The following is a 19,177-nucleotide window of genomic DNA, read 5'->3' on the forward strand; positions in this document are numbered from 1 at the left end:
ATACAGATACTGTATGTATCTGTATGATACTATAATTATACTATAATGGTGGATGATACATGTCATTATACATTTGTCCAAACCCATAGATTGTACACCACGAGAGTAAACTGTATGTAAGTTGTGGATTTGAGGTGATTATGTTGTGTCAATGTAGGTTCATCGATTGTAACAAATGTACCACTCTGGTGAGGGATGTTGATAATGGAGGAGGCCATGCAAGTGGGGGGACAAGGAGTATATGGGAAGTCACTCTACCTTCTGCTCAGTTTTGCTGTGAACCTGAAACTGCTCTAAAAAAAGAAAAGTCTTTTAAATCATTTTTCTACTCAAAAGCTTGATGGCCTCCCAAATAAACTCCAGATTCCTTAGGATACTTTTTTAAGCTCTTTTAGATCTGATCTCATCTTTGATGATCTTCCTTTAAGTCACCTGTATTCCTATTTGTCTAAGCTCTGGCCGCTGTTTAAAAAACATCCAAGGGAATTAATTCCCTGGCTGTCCAGTGGTTAGGACTCTGCACTTCCACTGCAGGGGGCATGGGTTCGATCCGTAGTTGGGGAACTAAGATCCCACGAGATGTGTGGTGTGGCCACAAAAAAAAAAAAATCCTAGACTGAGTGGCTTATAAACCATAGAAATGTATTTCTCACAGTTCTGGAGGCTGGAAGTCCAAGATCAGGATATCAGCATGGTCAGGTTCTGGTAAGGACCCTCTTCCAGGTTGCAGACTGCAAGTTCTCATTGTATTTTCACATAGCAGAGAGGAGAAGCAAGTTCCCTGTGTCTCTTATAGGGCACTAATCCTGTTCGTGAGGGCTGCACCCTTATGACCTCATCCAATTCTAATTACTTCCCAAGGGCCCCACCTCCTAACACCATCCCATTGGATGGAAATGTTTCAACATATAAATTCTGGGGGAACATAAACATTCAGTTCATAATATTACTACACTGAAATATTCACCCATTCTCATTCCTAACATGTTCTTTCTTACCTACACTTATACGTATCGATACTTTGTTCTCTGTTTGAAACACCTTTTCTTCCTATCTCTGCTTGTCACAATCATTCAAGTTTTCATTTAAGTGCCACCTTCTCCTAGGACCTTATTTGATCTCTCTCAGACTTAATTTCTCCAATAACAGTTTTTCTCCTATAGCAGTTTTCATTCCTCACTTTTGTCACTTGCATTTCAGCTAGGTGATGAGCTCTCTGTCCACCTGACATCTTTAAAAGCACAATAAAGCCCTATCAAAAAATGATTTGCTGGTCTTTGATTTCAGTTCTACCAGAGTTAGAGTGTATCCTTAACTTAGTGATGTGTAGACATGCCCTGTTTAGCAGAAGGGCTGGGGTAGGGAATGGGGTCATTATTAGCATAGTTCTAGTGGAGATGTGTTCCTGATGTAAAAATTTATTTCATGCAATGACTACACAGTTAGTAGTTCACTGGCTGATCCCTTCTTCTCTGACGTGCTCCACATTTGTTCCAGTGGTTACTGGCTGGGCTAGAAGCAGCAGCATCAGCTCCCACCAGGTTCCCCACCTCCTCAAGCTGCTATAACAGCTAGCATAGATTTTAACCCTTAAAATCATGGTTTCCTTTTAGAAAACAATCAAAAGACTTCGGGGATGAAAATCAGATATTGCTGGTAGACAGAACACAGAAATGAAAACACAGAAAAGCATTAGGCAGACCCGTACTTACTGAACAAGCCCCAGATAGAATCCATGATAATTTGTCATGGTGTTTTTATTTTGTGTGGTTTGTCTCTGTACCTAGGATTGTCCTGCTGTACCTGTTAGCACTATATAACTATGTAACTACATGTGTTGGCCATTTTGGTAAAGCACATTGTGCTTTCCCCACTAAAACGAAAAAAAAATTATTATAACTGGTTTGAAGTAGTAGCAAAAGTCTGTTTTCCTTAAGGAAATGTGCCATGAGGGCTGGCTATTTTGTTAATGTTTTTTCTTGTGGTGGTCAAGGAAATTATATATATATATATATATATTATATATGATACTACTTCATTTGGTGAAAAATGCTGACATTAACGCAACTAAGGACCTGAGAGATTCAATAACTTAGAAGACGAAAAAAAGATTTAGTATCAACATAGAATTTTGAAACACCTGAGTAATTGAGAAACTTAAAAGCATTATCTGAAGTTCATTTTCTTTAATATACTGTTAGAGCTTATGTAAGTGAACTTGCTTATTTGCAAATTAGCAAGTTTTTCTTTGGTAAGGACTCTGCTCACATTTGCCACATCATTTAGGGCCTTGAAACCAATTAAAGTGCCGTCAAACTTTGCAGGCAGACTATAAATATACAGTTATTTCTGTTTAGAGCAAAGTAGAATGAACAAAATTAAAATCTCATTGAAAGACATTTGCACAATGACAGCTTTGCAGCTTGCACCATAGGCTCTCAGAAAAAAATGAAAGAGTATTTATATTAATATTGATTAATGTAACCCATGTATTATAAAAATCTTAATTAAAACTGCTAGATTTAATTCCTTTTTAAAAATAAATATTTTAGACTTCCCTGGAGGTGCAGTGGTTAAGAATCCGCCTGCCAATGCAGGGAACAAGGGTTTGAGCCCTGGTCCGGGAAGATCCCACATGTGGCAGAGCAACTAAGCCCGTGCGCCACAACTACTGAGCCCGCATGCCACAACTACTGAAGCTCGCGTGCCTAGAGCCCATGCTGTGCAACAGGAGAAGCCACCACAAGGAGAAGCCTGTACACTGCAACGAAGAGTAGCCCCTGCTCGCCGCAACTAGAGAAAGCCCACAAGAAGCAATGAAGACCCAACGCAGCCAAAAATAATTAATTAATTAATTTTTTAAAAAACTTTAAAAAATATTTTATTTTGGAATAAATTTAGATTTACAGAAAAGTTGAAAAGATAGTACAGAGAATTCCTGTAAATTCTTCACCCAGTTTTTCTCTGATGTTAACCTTTTACACAAATAGGGTACATTTTTCAAAACTAAGAAATTAACATTAGTATAGTACTATTAACTAAACTCTAGACTTTATTCAGATTTCACCATTCCCATACTTATGTCCTTTTTCTGTTCCCGGATCCAATCCAGGGTATCATATGGCATTTAGTCATCACGTCTCCTTAAGTCTCCTCTGGTCTGCAGTAGTTTCTCAGCCCTTCCTTGTTTTTCATAACCTTGATCACTTGGTTAAGGTGATGATGTCTGCCAGGTTTCTTCACTGTGAAGTCTCTGTTTTTCACTTTCCATACTCTGTCCTTTGAAAGCATGTCACTGAGTCCAGTCTACACTAAAGAGGAGGGAAGATTAAGCTCCATCTCCTGGAGTGAAGAGTGTCTATATATAATATTAATTTCATTATTAATAAATAGTTACAATGAAAAGTTGGCAGTTTTGTTTTATTGTTGTTTTTAATACATCCCCTCCCTTCTAATAGAACTAGTTTGAGAGTACAGTCTTTCCAACTCTGTTAAACTTTCTGATACGTTAATCAGTTATGCTCTTGATGTTTTTCTAAATAGGAAGTAATCACCTGTGATAGGAATAAGGAACCTTTTGGGAATCCTGAACTGTGGCCTTAAAGGCAGTATCTAGTTTTGGTTCATATGTTACCAGCACTTAGCCTGGAATCTAGTAAATAGAGATCATTGGAGGCATCGTCATTTATTGCTAGGGGTTGGAAAAGTGCAGAAGTACAGGAGCTATATCTAATAAAGGTGTAAGTTTCTCTCCAGTTCTGACTGTGGTGCAGGAGGATGGGAACTGTCATTTATTTGGCCTTTACCATGCCAGGCACATTATTTTATTTGCTGTTGATAACGGCCCTGTGAGGTAGCTATAATCTGTTTTCTGGAAGAGGAAACCTAAAGCTTAGAAAAGTGAAAATCTCAATAGAACAGTGTTTGAACCAAGGTCTGTGACCTCTCAGATCATTTTCTTTTTACTATATGTTTTGTCTTCTTTTTCAGTTTCCTATGTTCATTTCCTTGTCTTTATTCCTGTCTCTTATCTCCCTTCTTTTAATTTCTCCCTTTTTCAAAAAATTTCTTCTGCTTAAAGTGAAATATTTTTTAAATATAGAGCTTAAGAAAGTGGATCTCATTCATTGCTGGTGGAAATGTGAATTGGTATAGTCTTAGGGTAAAGACACCTACCTATTTATCTATCTATCTATCTATCTATCTATCTATCTATCTATCTATCTATACCCCTACATAAAAGAATGGTTACTGTATTGTTGTCCATAGGGGCAAAAAAAAAAAAAAGAAAAAGAAAAAAAGTGAACACAAAGCTTATCAGTAGGTGAGTGACCAAATGTGCTACATCCCTCATGCTACATCCCTTAATGTAGCCATTAGAGGTTTTTAAATTGTTTTTTTACTGATAAATGATAAAGGGGTGTGTGTGTGTGTGCGTGTGTGTGTGTATAGATTCCACTCACTTTTTCAAAACAAACAGTAACAAATAACCCTATATATGTTTTATATGATTATAAGAACACAGATTAAAAAAGATTTTTTTTATTGAAGTATAGTTGATTTACGATGTTTGTTTTTGGTATACAGCAAAGTGATTCAGTTATACATATATATCTATATTGTTTTTCATATTCTTTTCCATTATGCTTTATCCCAGGATATTGAATATATCAGTAGTTCCCTGTGCTATACAGTAGGACCTTGTTGTTTAGAACACAGATTTTTAACATGTCAGTGAAAGGTAGGAAGGGAGGATGACATGTATGATAATTACGTGCCCATTTATATAAAATGAGTCTGTGCTTATGTGTGCATGAAAGTACAGTCACCAACTAGAAATCTAGTCAACACCAGTTCTTTCCTCTCCCTCATCATCGCATCTAATCAGTCTCAACGTCCTGGTGATTTTCAAGCATTTCTCAAATGTTTTTCCTACTTTCCATTTCCTCTACAATTGCCTTAGTTATCATCTTTGCTTGGACTACAGAAACAGCCCCCTAAATGGCCTCTTATCTTTTTTTTTTAATTAATTTATTTATTTTTGGCTGCGTTGGGTCTTCGTTGCTGCATGGGCTTTCTCTAGTTGCGGCGAGCGGGGGCTACTCTTAGTTGTGTGCGGGCTTCTCACTGTGGTGGCTTCTCTTGTTCTGAAGCATGGGCTCTAGGCGCGCGGGCTTCAGTAGTTGTGGCACATGGGCTTAGTTGTTCCGCGACGTGTGGGACCTTCCCTGACCAGGGCTCGAACCCATGTCCCCTGAATTAGCAGGCGGATTCTCAACCACTGCGCCACCAGGGAAGCCCCTGGCCTCTTATCTTGAATCTTGTCCACCTCAATTCCTTCTTCTATTGCCCTGTCAAAGTAGATCTATTCAAGGATTTCTAACATGTAAACCCCTCCACCTAAAACTCTTCATTGATGCTGTCTTACCTACCCAACAAAACCCAAACCCTTTGCCAGGGTCCAAAAGGGCTTGCAAAATTACAACTTGCAAATTTAGACTTCTGTCATTCCCCACCTCACCACCTCCACTCTGGCAACTGCAGACTAGCTTTAGTTATCCACGTAGGCCATGGAGACTACCCCTCAAGGCCTTTGCTTGTGCTGGTACTTCTGCTTGGGATTCTCTTCTCGTCTTCCCCTTCAGCTCCCCAGGCCCTCCTCCCCAGACACTTGTTGCTTTAAAACTCACCTCTGGGGCCTTCTCTACCAGAAAGTCTCCCTTGACCTCATCCTCAACCCCAGGCTAAGCTGGATGGCCTCTCTTTTGCACCTACCATGTGTATTGTCATGAATTCCTTCTCAGTTTCTCTTCCCCACGAGACAAGGGAAGGAACTGAGGTTTTCATCTTTGTGATTCCAGTACTGTCCACCATGCCTGGCACTGTTTATTTGTTCCACAACTGAATGCCACCCCCTGTGGCACCTCCACCTGCAGGGATCTTAAAGTCATAACCAAAAAGTGGTTTCACATTCATATTTTAGAGAATAAGTGACTTCCCTGGTGGTCCAGTGGTTAAGACTCTGCACTTCCACTGCAGGGGGCCTGGCTTTGATCCCTGGTGGGGAACTAAGATCCTGTGTGCCACACCACACTGCCCACAAAAAAAAAGGAAAGAAAGTATAAATTCCAAATTTTAGAGAATTAGGTGAACCATCTTCATGTTTAGCAGACAGGGAAAAATGTTTCTTTGGGGTCACATATCTCTCATACAAACGACAGGCCAGATTAAAAGGGTGAGATTATAAAGCAAGTAAATTTCACTCATTTTCTAATTAATATATATCTTCATAAGTAGTTGTGTATAATTATGGTATTTTCATTGCACCATTTTATTTTATTTTTTAATTAATTAATTAATTTATCTTTAGGCTGCGTCAGGTCTTAGTTGTGGCAGGCGGGATTTTTTGTTGCGGTGCGCAGGCTCTTCCTTGCACTGCGTGGGCTTCTCTCTAGTTGTAGCATGCGGGCTCCGGAGCATGTGGGCTCTGTAGTTGTGGTACACGGTCTCTCTAGTTGTGGCGTGCGGGCTCCAGAGCATGTGGGCTCTGTAGTTGTGGTACACGGTCTCTCTAGTTGTGGCGTGCGAGCTTAGTTGCCCTGTGGCATGTGGGATCTTAGTTCCCCGACCAGGGATCGAACCAGCGTCCCCTGCATTACAAGACAGATTCCTAACCACTGGACCACCAGGGAAGTCCCTGTGCCATTTTAAATTATGGTACATTGTTATCTAAATTTTTTATGGTGGGGACACAGTTATTTAGACTCATCAGAGTAAAACTACAGAGATATTAAATACTGATTTCTGCAGGTACAGACAGATATAGTCAAAACTGATATGCTAAATAACCCACAGTAAGTAGTGCTAAGTGCCTAAAATGATGCCACACACTGGGAACCAGCAAGTGCCAAAGAAATGTTAGTTTTGATATCTGGGGATAGTTATGCCTTTTTTTTTTAACCATTCATATATAGTTGAAAATTCTGTGTTAATTACCAACTACAGACCAGCGTAGTGGTTAGTTTCTGATTAATAGAATAGTGCATTTTTTGGACGAATTTTCACAGTATTTAGAAAGAGACACTTGACTTTTAAGTTAAAAGAACCAGGATTGCTAATAAACACTGCAGAAAACAGATGCCTTCTAACTGATTGAATGATTAGAACACAAATTATATCGTGCCAGGATATTACAGCTCATGTTTCTGAAAAGACTGTCTCCACATGTTAGTTCTTCCACTGTAACCAGTTTTGCTTTAAAGAATAGCAGTTTGAAAGGTAAACTGTTCGTAACATTGAACAGGGTAGAGTTTGTGGTTAGGTCTGTTACCCTAGGACGGGTATTTTTGTTTTTTAATGCTCTTTGAATCATTTTAATAATAATAATTTTGTTTTTGTCAATGGCCTACTTCCCAGTTAAAAGTTTTTTTATAATCACATGATGAGTCATGTAATGTGTGGTTTACTTTTCTTACTACAATTATTTGTTAAAGGAATTTTATGAAATTATAGGCTACAGAAGTGATTATTATTAACTGTGATTACAAACTAGTTGTTTTCAGCAAAGATTTTAGTTCGTGGTGGGTGAATGTTCCTTTTTTGAAAACTTATTATATAAACAAAGTCTTTTAATACTGGTAGGCTTTCACTTTTGTTTTAACGTGTCAGCCATGCTGAATAATTTCCTTGCAAATAGGATGTTTTTCTGGGCAATTTCTGAATGTCTCACATCTGTGGATATAATTGTATAATCAACTACTAATATAAATTATTGTCCAGTGAAATTGTCTAAAGTGACCAGTAACCACACAGGGACTGAATTAAATTTAAAAAACAAAACAGAACCTTAGATTCTAGAAGGGGGCCATCTCTTTTTAAATTTGTTTTCTTTTCTATCACTATGCCATTTTGATTCCGTCTCCTCCAACCCCAGTTCTTCAAGGCTCTACAAAAAGCATTCTACAGGAAATAATGTTGATGCTCACAATAAATTAGAATCAGTGAGGAGACTTTGAAATAATCAAAGAACTTTCACCCTTCCCATCTCCACGCACCCCAAACCCTACCCTCACCTGCCTGCTGGAAAGGCATAACTGTTTTTCCCATGTTTGGCTGCGATTTAGATTATCTTTTCTGTTTTTCATAGTGACCTTGAGCCTGAATGGCTGGACAGTGTGCAGAAGAATGGAGAGCTATTTTATTTGGAGTTGAGTGAGGATGAAGAAGAAAGCCTCCTTCCTGAGACACCTACAGTGAACCATGTCAGGTTCAGCGAAAACGAGATTATTATTGAAGAGGATGATTACAAAGAAGGAAAAAAGTATGAACCCAAACTCAAGCGGTTTACCAAGATTTTAAAAAGTAAAAAACTTTTACCCAAACGCTATAATAAAAAAAATAGCAATGCCAGTGGGCCAGTATCTATTCTAAAGCATCAGTCCAATCAGAAAACAGGAGTTGTTGTCCAACAGCGGTACAAAGACGTGAACGTTTATGTGAACCCCAAAAAGCTAACCGTCACCAAAGCCAAAGAGCAGCTCAAGCTTCTGGAAGTACTGATTGGGATCATCCATCAGACCAAGTGGAGCTGGAGAAGAAGTGGAAAACAGGGCGGTGGAGAGAAGCTTGTGGTCCATGGCCTGCTACCAGGAGGATCTGCTATGAAGAGTGGTCAGATATTAATTGGTAAGTCCTGCTGGTGAATATCGGTCCTTGTTTGCAGGGTTAATGGTTGATGATGCTTTGTGAGGAAAGTGATCAAAACAGAATTATACCCAGAGTCTCAACCAATTAAGGACTGCCTGACGATATTTGGGACAGTAGTGAAATTGGAAGGATTGTGTACTGCAATGCACAGCATTCTTAAGACAAGCACTTTAGTGCATTGAATACACACGCATGCCTTGTTAGGCCAGGGAACAGCTTAACTAATTTTCAAGTTTTTATATAATTGTATTTCATCTTGGTTTTCTTTGCTGACAAGAAAAAGAAAAGTTGACTGTACAGTGATAATTTAGGTTTGAATGACCTATATCCAATAACATGATACAAAAATATATAATTTATGAATAAAAATACTTTAAAATTGTATGTTTGCACTTAAGTGCCCCGAGTTCTTGGAGTGGTTTTTTTGTTTGTTTGTTTTGTTTTGTTTTGTTTTTTTGTTTTGTTTTGTTTTATGTATAGTATCATGTCATCCGCAAACAGTGACAGTTTTACTTCTTCTTTTCCAATTTGTATTCCTTTTATTTCTTTTTCTTCTCTGATTGCCGTGGCTAGGACTTCCAGAACTATGTTGAATAATAGTGGTGAGAGTGGACATCCTTGTCTCGTTCCTGATCTTAGAGGAAATGCTTTCAGTTTTTCACCATTGAGAATGATGTTTGCTGTGGGTTTGTCATATATGGCCTTTATTATGTTGAGGTAGGTTCCCTCTATGCCCACTTTCTGGAGAGTTTTTTATCATAAATGGGTGTTGAATTTTGTCAAAAGCTTTTTCTGCATCTATTGAGATGATCATATGGTTTTTATTCTTCAATTTGTTAATATGGTGTATCACATTGATTGATTTGCGTATATTGAAGAATCCTTGCATCCTTGGGATAAATCCCACTTGATCGTGGTGTATGATCCTTTTAATGTGTTGTTGGATGCTGTTTGCTAGTATTTTGTTGAGGATTTTTGCATCTATATTCATCAGTGATACTGGTCTGTAATTTTCTTTTTTTGTAGTGTCTTTGTCTGGTTTTGGTATCAGGGTGATGGTGGCCTCATAGAATGAGTTTGGGAGTGTTCCTTCCTCTGCAATTTTTTGGAAGAGTTTGAGAAGAATGGGTGTTAGCTCTTCTCTAAATGTTTGATAGAATTCACCTGTGAAGCCATCTGGTCCTGGACTTTTGTTTGTTGGAAGATTTTTAATCACAGTTTCAATTTCATTACTTGTGATTGGTCTGTTCATATTTTCTGTTTCTTCCTGATTCAGTCTTGGAAGGTTATACCTTTCTAAGAATTTGTCCATTTCTTCCAGGTTGTCCATTTTATTGGCATAAAGTTGCTTGTAGTAGTCTCTTAGGATGTTTTGTATTTCTGTGGTGTCTGTTGTAACTTCTCCTTTTTCATTTCTGATTTTATTGATTTGAGTCCTCTCCCTCTTTTTCTTGATGAGTCTGGCTAATGGCTTATCAATTTTGTTTATCTTCTCAAAGAACCAACTTTTAGTTTTATTGATCTTTGCTATTGTTTTCTTTGCTTCTATTTCATTTATTTCTGCTCTGATCTTTATGATTTCTTTCCTTCTGCTAACTTTGGGTTTTGTTTGTTCTTCTTTCTCTAGTTTCTTTAGGTGTAAGGTTAGATTGTTTACTTGAGATTTTTCTTGTTTCTTTAGGTAGGCTTGTATAGCTATAAACTTCCCTCTTAGAACCGCTTTTGCTGCGTCCCATAGGTTTTGGGTCGTCGTGTTTTCATTTTCATTTGTCTCTAGGTATTTTTTTATTTCCTGTTTGATTTCTTCAGTGATCTCTTGGTTATTTAGTAACGTATTGTTTAGCCTCCATGTGTTTGTCTTTTTTACGTTTTTTTCCCTGTAATTCATTTCTAATCTCATAGCGTTGTGGTCAGAAAAGATGCTTGATATGATTTCAATTTTCTTAAATTTACTGAGGCTTGATTTGTGACCCAAGATGTGATCTATCCTGGAGAATGTTCCGTGCGCACTTGAGAAGAACGTGTAATCTGCCGTTTTTGGATGGAATGTCCTATATATATCAATTAAATCTATCTGGTCTATTGTGTCATTTAAAGCTTCTGTTTCCTTATTTATTTTCATTTTGGATGATCTGTCCATTGGTGTAAGTGAGGTGTTAAAGTCCCCCACTATTATTGTGTTACTGTCGATTTCCTCTTTTATAGCTGTTAGCAGTTGCCTTATGTATTGAGGTGCTCCTATGTTGGGTGCATATATATTTATAATTGTTATATCTTCTTCTTGGATTGACCCCTTGTTCATTATGTAGTGTCCTTCCTTGTCTCTTGTAACATTCTTTATTTTAAAGTCTATTTTATCTGATATGAGTATTTCTACTCCAGCTTTCTTTTGATTTCCATTTGCATGGAATATCTTTTTCCATCCCCTCACTTTCAGTCTGTATGTGTCCCTAGGTCTGAAGTGGGTCTCTTGTAGACAGCATATATATGGGTCTTGTTTTTGTATCCATTCAGCCAGTCTATGTCTTTTGGTTGGGGCATTTAATCCATTGACGTTTAAGGTAATTATCGATATGTATGTTCCTATGACCATTTTCTTAATTGTTTTGGGTTTGTTTTTGTAGGTCCTTTTCTTCCCTTGTGTTTCCCATTTAGAGAAGTTCCTTTAGCATTTGTTGTAGAGCTGGTTTGGTGGTGCTGAATTCTCTTAGCTTTTGCTTGTCTGTAAAGCTTTTGATTTCTCCATCAAATCTAAATGAGATCCTTGCTGGGTAGAGTAATCTTGGTTGTAGGTTCTTCCCTTTCATCACTTTAAGTATATCATGCCACTCCCTTCTGGCTTGCAGAGTTTCTGCTGAGAAATCAGCTGTTAACCTTATGGGAGTTCCCTTGTATGTTATTTGTCGTTTTTCCCTTGCTGCTTTCAGTAATTTTTCTTTGTCTTTAATTTTTGCCACTTTGATTACTATGTGTCTCGGCGTGTTTCTCCTTGGGTTTATTCTGTATGGGACTCTCTGCGCTTCCTGGACTTGGGTGGCTATTTCCTTTCCCATGTTAGGGAAGTTTTCGACTATAATCTCTTCAAATATTTTCTCTGGTCCTTTCTCTCTCTCTTCTCCTTCTGGGACCCCTATAATGCGAATGTTGTTGCGTTTAATGTTGTCCCAGAGGTCTCTTAGGCTGTCTTCATTTCTTTTCATTCTTTTTTCTTTAGTCTGTTCTGCAGCAGTGAATTCCACCATTCTGTCTTCCAGGTCACTTATCCGTTCTTCTGCCTCAGTTATTCTGCTATTGATTCCTTCTAGTGTAGTTTTCATTTCAGTTATTGTATTGGTCATCTCTGTTTGTTTGTTCTTTAATTCTTCTAGGTCTTTGTTAATCATTTCTTGCATCTTCTCAATCTTTGCCTCCATTCTTATTCCGAGGTCCTGGATCATCTTCACTATCATTATTCTGAATTCTTTTTCTGGAAGGTTGCCTATCTCCACTTCATTTAGTTGTTTTTCTGGGGTTTTTTCTTGTTCCTTCATCTGGTACATAGCCCTCTGCCTTTTCATCTTCTCTGTCTTTCTGTAACTGTGGTTTTTGGTCCACAGGCTGCAGGATTGTAGTTTTTCTTGCTTCTGTTGTCTGCCCTCTGGTGGTTGAGGCTATCTAAGAGGCTTGACGGGAGGCTCTGGTGGTGGGTAGAGCTGACTGTTGCTGTGGCGGTCAGAGCTCAGTAAAACCTTAATCCACTTGACTGTTGATGGGTGGGGCTGGGTTCCCTCCCTGTTGCTGTGGCGGTCAGAGCTCAGTAAAACCTTAATCCACTTGACTGTTGATGGGTGGGGCTGGGTTCCCTCCCTGTTGGTTGTTTTGCCTGAGGCTCTTTGGTGGGGTTAATGGCAGACTCTGGGAGGGCTCACGCCAAGGAGAACTTCCCAGGACCTCTGCTGCCAGTGTCCTTATCCCCACGGTGAAACAGAGCCACCACTTGCCTCTGCAGGAGACCCCCCAACACCAGCATGTACGTCTGGTTCAGTCTCCCCCAGGGTCACTGCTCCTTCCCCTGGGTCCCGATGCACACATTACTTTGTGTGTGCCCTCCAAGAGTGGGGTCTCTGTTTCCCCCAGTCCTGTCACAGTCCTGCAATCAATTCCTACTAGACTTCAAAGTCTGATTCTCTAGGAATTCCTCCTCCCGTTGCCGGACCCCCAGGTTGGGAAGCCTGACTTGGGGCTCAGAACCTTTACTCCAGTGGGTGGACTTCTGTGGTATAAGTGTTCGCCAGTCTGTGAGTCACCCACCCAGCAGTTATGGGATTTGATTTTACTCTGATTGCGCCCCTCCTACCGTCTCACTGTGGCTTCTCCTCTGTCCTTGGACGTGGGGTATCCTCCTTGGTGAAGTCCAGGGTCTTCCTGTCAATGATTGTCCAGCAGCCAGTTGTGATTCTGGTGCTCTCGCAAGAGGGAGTGAGAGCACATCCTTCTACTCCGCCATCTTGGTTAATCTCCTCTTGGAGTGGTTTTAAACTGTTTCCTATGGCATATGTAGCAACATTGGTGTTATATGTAAATTTCCTTTGAAGGGCGCTTGTCATAAAATATCCCACCAATTTTGAGGGGAAAATAAGAAATCCACAAGTTATTCTGAATATATGTTAAGATGAGCATTTTGTGTTGCTGATACATTTTAAGCTGTTGGATATGTTTGAGTTAGTAGCAAAAATAGATTAGTTACCTAGAGATAGATTAGTTACCTAGAGATAGATTAGTTATCCGGAGATAGGTTAGTTACCCAGAGATAGATTCGTTACCCAGAGATAGGTTAGTTACCCAGAGATAGGTTAGTTACCCAGAGATAGATTCGTTACCCAGAGATAGGTTAGTTACCCAGAGATAGGTTAGTTACCCAGAGATAGATTCGTTACCCAGAGATAGATTACCCAGAGATAGACTAGTTACCTAGAGATAGACTGGTTACCCACAGATAGATTAGTTACCCAGAGATAGGTTAGTTACCCAGAGATAGGTTAGTTACCTAGAGATAGACTAGTTACCTAGAGATAGATTAGTTACCTAAAGATAGATTAGTTAAAGATGAGAATATGTTGTTAACAAAACTTACAGGTAGTAACAGTTCTCCAAGCTGATGGTCTTAAGTTGACCCAGCCTGAGAGATTTTGATAAAGGAACTTTTATAGATTCTTTAGAAACATTTAAAAATATTTCTTTAAGTCCAGATTTTTTTGTTTGTTCATTGATTCATTAAATAATTTTTTGAGCACCTGCTAAATGCCAGGAACACGAAGATTACTCTAATGATCCAGTTGCTTCTCCTAAGGCGCTCATGCTGTAGTGGAGCTCACGTAGGGTCAGAAGTAAGCAGACAGTTTCCCACCATGTGATAAGTGCCATGATAAGGGTTTGCAGGGAGGAAGCCTGCAGGAAGGGCATCTGTGCAAAGCATGTATTCCACATGGTTGCAACAAGGTCTCCACATCCTCTTCTTACAGTGTGATGTTGATACTCCTCCCATGGAGAGTTATGGTATGTGTGTGTGTCTCTGTGCCCCACCGCCCTGGCCTTGAATCTGGGTGGGTCTGTGACCACGGCTTAATTGGTACTGTGCACACAGACTTAAGGAGTGGGCTCATAAAAGGGGATGTGCCTTCTGCCTGTCCCCATTCTGTGAGGAAGGCCAGGCCACAGGAAGAGGCCCTGAGTCGTAGCATTCTGGCTGATAGGCCCAGCTGAGGCCCCAGCCACGCTCAGGAACAGCCATCAGACGTGAGTGAAGAAGCCGTCCGGGTAACCCCTGCCCCAACCATCTGGCTGCAGCTACACAAGGAACCCTGAGTGATAACCTCAGCTGAGCCCCATCACCCCCAGGACCGGGAGAGACAATAAATGGTGGTGGTTGTTTCTTTCGTTTTTTTTGTGTTTTAATTGAGATATAATTGACGTATTACATTAGTTTCAGGTATACAACATAATGATTTTATATTTGTTTATCCCCCGAAATGATCACTGCAGTAAGTCTAGTTAATATCCATCTCCACACATAGTTACAAAGGATGGTTGTCGTTTGAAGCTACTGAGTTTTATGGGTGATTGCTTATGCAGTAATAGGTAACTGGAACAGGAGCTGATGCATACTTACATTCTCTCAGGTCCTCACCTTCCTTTTTTGTCAAGTTACAGAATTGGACTAAAATACCTCTAAGGTTTGTTCTTTTAGTTCTGTCAAAGGAGACCAGAATTCCTGCTTATGAAATCCTGCCTGGTTATTGCCCGCCACCATAACTATATGATCCCACATGCTGGGAAACCTCGGCTGCACATTCTCTTTATACTCGCCTGGGGCTTCTGCTTGGAATGCCTATTTGGACCGAGTTATAGACAGATCTCTAAAATTCTTTTTACCCTTTTCTCTTGAAACCTAACAGAGAGGTGGTTATGACCAATGAGCCTCCTATTCCATATTTCCTTTCCCCTGATACTCACTCCAGTCTGCTGAACCTTCTAGGAGTGGCAGTTACCTCTGGCCGTGATCTTTGCACCATCTGTATGGGTGGAAAGAGAATGAACCAGAGAGAAGAAGACTACCAGGGTGGTCCTACTGTTTATCGTTAAAATAATTTAAAGATACACAAGATGCTAGTAGTCTACCTTTTAACCTGAGTGAGGTAACGTGGATGCGTTCACTTTGTGATAATTCGTTGTATTGTACTACAATTTATGCACTTTCCTGCATGTGTATTAAATAGCAATAAAAAGTTAGAAAAATGAGGCTCATGAGTTCAATTTTGTAATAGAAAAGATTATGATTTTCTAATAAGTAGAAAAGGAAATTTGTTGGAATAAAATGATTATTTCATCTTTGATACATAGCAAAATGGTTGGCTCATAATAAGCCCTCAAAAACATTTACTGAATGAATGAATAAACCATGTAAAAAGAATACATGCAGGGAAAACAATTAGAAGTTAATACAGCAAAATGCTAATAGTGTTGGATTAGGGTGGGGGCATTATGGGTAATTGTTATCGCTACTTTTCTAAGTTTTTAATTTTATGATTATGTTCCATATTTTTTAATTATATAATTTTGGGACTAAAGAATGGATGATTTTTTTTCAGCATTAATTTTTTAAAAAGTCTCTGAGCAGTCACAGGTGTTAAGCTTATAAATAATGAATATTACCTTATGCCTCTTAGAGCAGAGATATAAATCGCTGTTAGGAAAGAGACTCCGTCCTTGAATACTTCATTGAGCAGATGCTCTTGTTTATCAAGATCAGAAATCCTATTCCAAGTTGTGTATGTGTTCATACCCATTTGCAAGAATGGACGATTTTAATGTCATGGTGGGTTTGCTAATCGCACAAGGTGCTTCTGTGGTGGTAATTTCTCACTTGCTTCTTTCATAGTGACATTTCACACTGCAGTCACCCCACAGGCAGGAAGATCATGAACACTTTGTCCTGGTCAATGCAGTTTGCTCGGGGTGACTTCTGCTGCTGTTGTCTGGGTGGAGGGTGACCCACTGTTGACTAAAGTCCCTTGACCAGCACAGTGAGACGGGTGACTTTTCTTTACTTTTACGACAGCAGAACTCTGTTCTATTCTCATTCTTCTTTGCTGGATTCTTGGGGGTTTTGCTACCTTTTTTGGTGCCATTTTTGCTGTTCCTGCTGCCAAGGGCTTGCATGTTTATTTTTTATATTTCTGTTTTTGCGTTTCTGTTATAGTTGGACAGTTGATAGCTCCTGGACTACCTGTAGCCAGCCGCCGACTCAGTCCAGAGCAAATAGAAGTTCCCCTTTTATCTACATCCTAGAAACTGCATATCATCTCAGTGATTTATTTTTGTCTTCAAGATTACCCATTTTTTGGTCATTTTAAACTAGATGTTTTTTTAAGGATTGGGAAGGATAGGGTTAGAGAGAGTACACATTGATATTCTTTTTTTTTTAAATTATTTATTTATTTTGGCTGCGCTGGGTGTTAGTTGTGGCATGCGGGATCTAGTTGCAGCATGCGGGATCTAGTTGCGGCACGGAGGATCTTTGTTGCGGCATGAGAACTCTTAGTTGTGGCATGCATGCGACATCTAGTTCCCCATCCAGGGATCGATTTCAGACCCCCCTGCATTGGGAGCATGGAGTTGTACCCACTGGACCACCAGGAAAGTCCCCACATTGATATTCTAGACACACATACCCCTGGAAACTATTTCTGATGAAGAATAAACAAAGTTTATTTCAAGCTCTTTTTGTGTCAACTTCTAATGTTCTCACCTGTGATCACTAAATAGATTTGTTTTGTATAATACTTGTGCTAAGTTTCTCTTTTAAATTTTAAAAAATTTTGGAAGTGTTTTTGGATTTACTTTTAAAAATCATTTTAGTTGAGGTATGACTCCATAATATGCACAAATCTTAAACGTATACTCAGTAAATTTTGACATATGTATGTCCCTGTGTAACTACCACCCAGGTCAAGATATGGAATGTTTTTGGTACCCAGAAGGCTCCATGGTACATCCTCCTAGCCAGTACCCCCTCCCAAAGGTAATCTTTTAAAAGTCAGAACTTTTCTATCAACAGAGTTGATTTTGCCTCTTCTTGAACTTCATGTATATGAAAGTATATGGTGTGTATTCTCTTGTTTCTATTATATTTTCTTTAGTTTATAATCTATGAGAAATATCCACGTTCTCACTATGTAGTATTCCGTTGTATGAATACATACTATTTATTTTTCCATTCCACTGTTGATGGACATCTTGGTTATTTCCAATTAAAATATCTGAAGTGCTCTTTTGAAAAGACAGATTTGGTTTTCATGAACACATAACATATGGTTTTATTCTCTAATATTTTGCAGACTATTACTTGGTATACATTTTTATTTTCTCCTGTAATAGGTGTAACATTTTGATATTCTTAATGAAAATAACTCTACTTGTTTGTCTCTCCTCTCGCACATCATTTTTTCCCCATATTTTTACCCATGGAACTTGAACCACTAGTAAAGGAAAGACACTGAAGCAGTGTGTTCACTGGAAAGACAGAATTTTAGAGTTTTTACGCCTTTGTTGAGAGCATCTGGTTGTTACTTCCCCCTACGGATGAGCACCAAAGGAATCCCATGACTTACCCGAGAGCAGACAGCCAGTCAGTGATAAACCTGAGACCCATGGGTTGTGAATTCCATTCACAGAGCTCTTTCACTTGCCAGGTTGCTCACTTGAATGGGTGGGGAAAGTGCCAAAAGATTTCTCTTTGAAACAAAAACGAAAAGAAATGACTTAATCCTTTCAAAATGTAATTGGGAAATAAGTGTTAAACTACCACAACGTACTGTTTAACCCAGTTAATTCATTCTGAGACATTTGTCCTAAAGAAGTAATCTAAAACACATCTGCAAACCGCAGCCAGCATATCAAATCAGGCCCACCACCCATTTTTGTACAGTCAGCAAACCAAGAATGGTTTTAACCTTTTACAATGGTTTTTAAAATAAAATCAAAAGAGTGATATTTTATGACATATGAAAATTATATGAAATTCAGATATCAGTGTTCATAAATAAAATGTTATTGGAACACAGCCACATTCATTTGTTTATTGCTGCTTTCAAGCTACAATGTCAGAGTTGAGGAGTTGCGACAAAGACCATATGGCCTGCAGAGCCTAAAATATTTACTGATCTGACCCTTTACAGAAAAAGCTTGCTGACCCTAGATGTAAAAACAGGAAAAGCTATGTGCACGAAAACATTTATTCAAGCATTTTTTAGTAATAATAAAAAGCATGAAAATGTCAAACCAAGGGTATGGTTATTTAAATTATAATTTAATAAATGTGTATGTTATTTGACTATTAAAATTGTAATTCTAAAAACTGTATACCAGCATAAAAATTCTTATTACTTGAGAAGTTTAAAAGGAAAAAAATCCTTGATGCCTCATTTGTGTGAACAAAGGTAAAGACTAAAAATAATTTGCAGAAACAATCATGGCTATAGTGCCATCAATAATTTATAGTTATCAATAATTTTTACAACATTTCTGCAATATTATTTTCTATTTTAATGAGAAATAAAAACCTGGCACTAGTTTCTTATCCATCATCTTCAGAGAATGTGATGTTTTACTTAATATTCTGGATGGTAGTTACAGTAGATGAGCTACCCTTATTCAAGGAATTCTAGAATGGTAGGTTGGGAGGGACCTTAATTTTCTCTGGTTTAGTGCTTACATGTTATAGTTGAGGGATTGATATTGAAGTTAAAAAAATACAATAATTTTTATTCTCTCAAAACTTAAGAATTTGTCAGTAAATGCATTAACTTGAATGTATAAAATGGCAGCATGTAACTATGTTTCAAAAACCAGATGCTTTCCCCTCTGAGGTCAAATTCAGCTTAATTTAAATGATCTATTTATTTATTTATGTAAATTTATTTATTTATTTTTG

General features: G+C 38.6%; 1 protein-coding gene across 8 annotated transcripts in view; it reads left to right on the forward strand.

Moving 5' to 3' along the window:
• Nucleotides 1-19,177, forward strand: part of INTU (inturned planar cell polarity protein) — an 84,675-nt gene that overhangs the window by 14,636 nt on the left and 50,862 nt on the right. For all 8 annotated transcript variants that reach the window (XR_009008438.1, XR_009008439.1, XM_057547333.1 and 5 more), the window contains exon 2: nt 8,147-8,685. Coding sequence is in view for 6 of the 8 variants with exons in the window: in XM_057547333.1 (XP_057403316.1) it covers nt 8,147-8,685 (539 nt within the window). In the remaining 2 variants the exon portion in view is untranslated. The remainder of the gene's footprint in view (nt 1-8,146; nt 8,686-19,177) is intronic.

The sequence above is a fragment of the Balaenoptera acutorostrata genome, chromosome 5, assembly GCF_949987535.1.
Source record: "Balaenoptera acutorostrata chromosome 5, mBalAcu1.1, whole genome shotgun sequence".
NCBI classification, from domain to species: domain Eukaryota; kingdom Metazoa; phylum Chordata; class Mammalia; order Artiodactyla; family Balaenopteridae; genus Balaenoptera; species Balaenoptera acutorostrata.